Raw genomic sequence first — 6,615 nt, forward strand, 5'->3', positions numbered from 1 at the left:
ACACACACACACACACACACACACACACACACACACACACACACACATACACATGTTCATGTGTATACACACACACACATAGACAAGCACACCGTATGCACGTGGAAATACATATAATAACAAAAGCTCTATAATAATAAAAGCAAACCTCCCCCCCAAGGAAATATTTGAGCACTTTTTAAAAAGTTAACTTTTTAAAAAAGAAAATGGTAGGTTTGGTGGTGGAGGAGTCTAAGAGTGAAGCAGTTCAGTGAAGAGACGTTCAAACTCATTGGTAAGCACAAAAAAATGACAATTAAAAATGCACACTACAAATGCAGTGATGAGGAGTCTGATTTCACATTGTACAAAAAAAAATCACTTTGATTGCTTATTTCTAGAATATCCATTGTATGATAGTAGCAAAATTAAGTCAAGATAATGGAGTTAGTTTCTTGATTTTCCCTTAGGTGGGCCTTTTGAGAACAAAGTTATGTAAATGCATCTTGGTGTAGGCAAAACTGCACAAATGTGAAGCAAAAGAGTTCCATGACCCAAGAGACAGCTAAGATAATCATTTTTAAAATTTTAACTAAGACAGCACAGCCCAGATTTAAGACTCTATGAAGACCCTTCTTCACTATGAATTCTAGCTGAAAGTCACAGGGAATGGGTGTTTGTTACAGCAGAGTGGCTGTGCCTTTTTATTATTTATACAGCATTCTGCCTACACACCAGATCTTGCTATAGATGGTTGTGAGCCACCATGTGGTGGCTGGGAATTGAACTCGGGACCTTTGGAAGAACAGCGAGTGTTCTTAACCCCTGAGCCATCTCTCCAGCCCGTGGCTGTGCCTTTTACAGAAGTAGAATGGCTGTGTAACTTAATCACCAAGCTGCGATAATTTTGAAAGAGAAAGGGAATACTTAATTATATAGTCAGGCCAACATATACAAGCTAGGAGTCTCTTAGGGAAACCCTTATGATACACCTGGTTAGCCAGGCCACTCTGAATTTTCGACAGGTCACCCTTAGAGAGGTGCTGATGTGCTGAAGAACACGAGTCTTTTCACATATATCTAGTATCTGGGAGCTCTGTGAGGAAGGAAAGTCTCTGATCTAAAAAAAAAAAAAAAAATTCTTACCTTCAGAAAACTAATTTGCAGATCAGAATTGTCTTCTGGGGTGAGATTGTATTTGGTAAAGTGACTACTGATGTCTCCATTGATGGTTTCAGCAATGGGGTCTGGGAAAAGCTGCAGTGTGGGGTGCTGGAAAGGCTGCATCAGTGAGTGGAGAGGAATGGCTTTCACCAAGGCCAGCCTTGGACTTGGGTTGGCAATCCTTTCCCTGCTGGAAGGGTTCGGACACTGAGCTTGCACATTTTTGACTTAGTGACTAATGGGGTCTCCTTGACATCCTGACTCTGGTATGCATAATTCCTTTAGATATTGATGAGTGTGTTGAAGAGCCAGAAATCTGTGCTTTGGGGACCTGTAGCAACACAGAGGGCAGCTTCAAATGTCTGTGTCCAGAAGGGTTCTCCCTGTCCTCGACTGGAAGAAGGTGCCAAGGTAAATGCCTGTGAAAGCTTTGGACTTTCGTTATTCTGTGTTTATTTGTTGTGGTCTGATGTTTTAAACATGGCAAGACGCTGGGTCTTTGTGAACGAGAAGATGTTTCATTCACCCACAGGTCTAATGATTCCCATATGCCCGAAGGTTCATTTTTACTTTTAAGGTTAAAAACCCATCCATCAAGTTCCAGTTGCTTATACAACTTTCTTGGCATTTCCACCCCTCACCCTCTGACAAGCACAGATGCCAATAGGCTTTTAAGGGCGGCATCCCCAAGAGTCACTGAAGCCACAGGACCTGGGGGAAATCAGTCATGGGTTCCCTGCCTCAGAACCTGCAACCTGCATGAATGTGGGTGCAAACCAAGATCCTCAGACAGCGAGAGTGGAAACTAGTCACCTCCCCCCCCCCATCTTTACCTCATGAATCCTCTAGGGAAATGGAATAATAGTTGTCAGTCGTGAAAATACTCAAGGGCTTGCCAGGTTAACTTTAAAGTAAAAGAAAAAAAAAAGACATTTAAGACTCTGAAAGTAAACACAAAACATTGTTTGGTTAAAACCCAGAAACTTGTTTAGACATTCCTAAACAATGCAATTGTTATTTGGCTATACTCTTACAAACTAGTTTAATGGGTTACAGAATGGGAAAGGCCCACAAATTTATTACGTTTAGAATATTCTTCACTCGGTGTCTGTTTGTTGCCCTGTGCTTTTATTTGTTTGTTTGCTTGTTTGTTCTGTGTATATGGTTTGCTTCATATTACCAAGTAATAGGTATAGAATATAATTTATCTATGGCTATGGGGTTCTAGGCCTGCCAAGTTTTAACCAGAGAAGCCATTTATTGGTGTAGAAATCCAGTTTGCTCACCCAAACCACATCAGTACCGGCCCAAGCAATCTTATTGTGTACATGACAGAGTTCTATTGTCTCTGAGTCTCCTGTGAACTCTTGTTATTCTGCCTGATTATGGCTTTTTTTTTTTTTTTTTGCTTTGCTTTTTTCAGTTGATCGTTGCAGAAGTATGAATGGAAAGGTTGCAGATTCTGTGGTTGGTTTGCTCTTGTAGGGAATTATCAGAAGACCACAAGGGTTTCAGAGTAGTCATTGAGGCCCAGGCCAGCCCCGATAGAGCCTGACTTCTACTCCCTTGTTTGTGTCTTTGGCTTGGCCTGCATTCGGAAAGAAAGCAGTGGGAAGCCAGGTGCGAATCTGCCGGAGTGGCGAGCCAGAGGAAACTCCAGGGCTATTAATTCAATTTGCGCTGGCCTGTCACAAGGGCAAGCTGACGCTGCAGGCAGAACCGGCCCAGCTGCGAGAACCCTGCCACATCCTTAGCCAGAACTGAGGAATGCAAGCAGGCAAAGTGACTTTCATACTTCCAAAGGAATTTCAGAGGTCAGGAAGGGCTGTTTGCAGATGGGCTGGTAAGCAGGCTTCCTGGGGAGCTCTGGCTAAGGCGGACCTTTGAGCACAGAGCTGTTTCTCAGTGCAGGGCGCCTTTCAGTGACAAGCTCACCTAGAGGGAACAACATGAAGAAAGAAAATCTCCCACTGACTGCCTGGTCTGCTGGAACGTGAAATTTTGAAACCGGAATTTTTCTTATAGGGTGACAAACTGAATCAGGCTTCTGTGGGCCAAAAAAACGGGAACATTCCACAGAATCTCTGGCTTTGAGTTTTGAAGCACCAAATGCCACTGTCCTTGGGGACAGAGGGGGCAGGCTCTGGCACTGTGCACTACATTATAAAGGAGCCGTCTTACCTGCAAGATTCAGGGAAAGGAATCTGTCGTTTGATAGACTTGGGACCTGATGCATTTGAGTCTCAGTCTCAGTTCAAGATATTTCTTTTCTTTTGGTGTGGAGAAGAGTGAGTGGTGTGGGGAAGACAGGAGGGTCTAGAGGAAGGTCAGCAGTCTAAGGACAGCTGAAGGGATAAGTGGCAAAAATAATACCATTTATATTTTAAAAAATGGACGTGACAAAGAACCTGAAGAATAAAGCAACCCAAAAAGGCGCCCACTGGGTAATGAGGGAGAAGTTGTGCATGGCTCTCAAAGTCAAGCTTTAAGAAAAAGAACATCCCAGACCCCTGTATGAGCTCACTGCTCAGAACCACCCAGTGTGCTCTAGAAGAACTGGAAAAGTTGGCCTCTAAAATTATGCCAAGCAACATTAGAGCATTTTGTAGAAAGAGGTCTCCTCTCACTTGGTGTTGCCAGAGCAATAATGAATGTAAAGAAGCACATACATTCTTTGAAGGAAAGGTTATTCTGCCTGTACTCACCTGTAGTCCTGCCTTCTGTCCTTTCCCCTTCCTTTTTCTACCGCACTGAACAGGCTTTGGAAATTTAATTTTTATGTAGCTGTGTGTGCATGAATGTAAAGTCTGCAGGAAGCCCCACTTGAAATTTGTCCCCACAGTGCCCTGAGTAGCTGCGCCAGTGAATGCCCCTGGTGGTGCTGCCGGCCAGTCCACACACTTGCCACCACTTCTTCATTTGTTCTATGCTATGGTGTGGGGTTTTCTTTGGCCCCAGGGTGTATAGGACACAGAATGACATTATGTCCTAGAGCTAGAACCGGGAGGCTCTCCAGCCTTCGTCTGCTTGCTGACAGTTGTACAAAATTCACTCAAGAAAAGCCATCGTGTAGGGATTCCTCTTTGTGGGTGATTCTATCTGGCAATGTTACTGTCCTGAAGTCGTGAGTGGAAGTCTGTTAAGACTGACAGGGTTGGAGTTTGGTATTCACATCAGGTTGCTTTGAAGTAGTGGGTAACCTGAAGAATAAAGATAAAGCAACAGAAATTTGCTCATCCTAGCTTATTGTCAGTTACCCGTGAGTCTCAGCTCATTTGTGATTCCGATCACTTGCGGAATAATGCTGTGGTGAAGGAGAGAGTGCGGAGGCCCACTCTCGCACAGCAAGGATTCGGCAGGAAAGCAACTGAAGCGTGCTGTGGGTTTGTGTTGCAGATTTGAGAATGAGCTACTGTTACGCGAAGTTTGAAGGCGGAAAGTGCTCATCACCCAAATCCAGAAACCATTCCAAGCAAGAGTGCTGCTGTGCTCTGAAGGGAGAAGGCTGGGGAGACCCTTGTGAGCTGTGCCCCACCGAGCCGGACGGTAAGCCTGACATCTGTTTCTCATGGCAAGAGCCCATGTACGTGCGACCCTGAAATCAGTTTCAGTGGAAGCCTGAAGGCCAATAGGACAATCGAGCTCTAGGCGTAATCAGAATGTCCATTTAAAGAAGGAGCCTAGTAATTATATTCTCTTTTAAATGTTATAAATCAATGTCATCCGAACAATAAGCACAGCATTAGGAATCTTGGTAAGTTTTTTTTTTCATTTTGGGGTGTCTTGGTCGCATGGCTCACTGTGCGCAGCACGTGGCCACAGCCACACATGGATGGGGACATGGGAAGCCTGTCACTGTCCGTGCTCTGCCCACTAATGAGCCCATGTCTCCACCACAGAGGCCTTCCGCCAGATCTGCCCCTTCGGAAGTGGGATCATTGTGGGCCCTGACGACTCAGCCGTTGGTGAGTGCCCCAAGCAAGGTCCTGTCTGCCTCTTCTTCATCCTTCCTCCAGGTCCCATTTCTCCTTACCTGCCTGGGAGAAACAATCTTTTCTAGTTGTTGTTATATCACTTGGATGACAGTTGTGTTGTAATATATTCAATAGGTGTTCACCTATTGAACACCGAGACCACAGTAGTTTAAGAAAAATCTTTGCCTTTTACTGTTTTTTTTTCTTTCTTACTTCACTTAAGATATGGACGAATGCAAAGAACCTGATGTCTGTAAACATGGACAGTGCATCAACACGGACGGCTCCTATCGCTGCGAGTGTCCCTTCGGTTATATTCTAGAAGGGAATGAATGTGTCGGTGAGTAGAGCCTCAACTTCTTCCTCCTCTAGAATTGTATTATGAAAAAAAAAAAACAAAAAAACAAAAAAAAGAGCTCCTTGGCTTTCATTCAGCCAAGGTGGGAGTCATGCTTTGCTCCTCCGTTGAGGACTTCTTCATTTAGACTGCTAGCTCTTCCCCATCCTGTGCTAGGCAGGAAGCTACTGCAGTGAACCAAGCAAGGACGGTCCTTCCTTGCATGGCCCTTGCAGTCTGACTTGGAAGGCAGATACTGGACATGTCCTAAGAAATGCGGAAAAAGACAACAGCAAGCGGAAGGCTTAGTACGACTTTAACATGTACTGTGAGCGGCCATAGTTTATACTTCCGGAATGTCCAGATACAGAGGTTTCTGTGCATCATGTATATCCGGCAATAGGAAAGACCGCCCACCCTGTTCAGTTTCTTGTTTGAGCCTTTTCATTAAAATGTCCAAGAATGACTCCTGTGTGGACCATTGACTCTTAATTACATTCACTGGAAGCTAGGTTCAGATATTAAGTGTCATCAACATTGTATATCTGTCTGTGCAGACTTAAAAGTACTGTCTTTATGTGAGAAGTACTGTCTTTATGGCTAAGGATGGGAGTAGAGATATATCATATCTCCCACCTTTGATGTACTATTATTCAAATGAAGTGATTTGTTTCTAATTATCCTGCTGCTCTAAGCTGCAAGGATACTGTTGTTTTTATTAAATCAAAGGAGATACAGTATTCTTGACTATAAATTGTGGTTTAGGAGCAAAACAGAAACCAATTTTATCAATGTTAGCATTTTGGAATCCTCAGTTTGCTACTGTGTGTGTCCAAAAGGAGCCTCCTCACCTAGAGGGAGACATCCTTTTCAAAAGCCCATTATCTTGCTGGGGTTAAGATCCCTAAAACAGCAATGTTACTTCTAAAAATAGGGTCCTTTCTTTCCCAAGGGAAATATTCTTCCTAGGGCCCAGGACAGAAATAAGAACAGTGGATGTTCCAGGTGGTTGGGTTAGGAGACATCTATATTTTTTTAGAGATTTGTTGGTGAAATATTTTCTTTCTCCACAGTTTTTTTTTTTGAAAGGTCATGCCCTAAACATGTTCTTCCGTTCTTTCTTTCTTTCTTTCTTTCTTTCTTTCTTTCTTTCTTTCTTTC

At 43.6% G+C, this 6,615-nt stretch overlaps 1 protein-coding gene across 1 annotated transcript in view; it reads left to right on the top strand.

Annotated features, from left to right (window-relative positions):
• Fbn1 (fibrillin 1) overlaps positions 1-6,615 on the top strand; it is a 174,654-nt gene that overhangs the window by 150,161 nt on the left and 17,878 nt on the right. The window contains exons 50-53 of the mRNA XM_055599100.1: positions 1,429-1,554; positions 4,540-4,689; positions 5,043-5,108; positions 5,341-5,457. Of these exons, the coding sequence (XP_055455075.1) occupies positions 1,429-1,554; positions 4,540-4,689; positions 5,043-5,108; positions 5,341-5,457 (459 nt within the window). The remainder of the gene's footprint in view (positions 1-1,428; positions 1,555-4,539; positions 4,690-5,042; positions 5,109-5,340; positions 5,458-6,615) is intronic.

The sequence above is a fragment of the Psammomys obesus genome, unplaced genomic scaffold, assembly GCF_907164565.1.
Source record: "Psammomys obesus unplaced genomic scaffold, mPsaObe1.curated_primary_1811, whole genome shotgun sequence".
Taxonomy (NCBI): domain Eukaryota; kingdom Metazoa; phylum Chordata; class Mammalia; order Rodentia; family Muridae; genus Psammomys; species Psammomys obesus.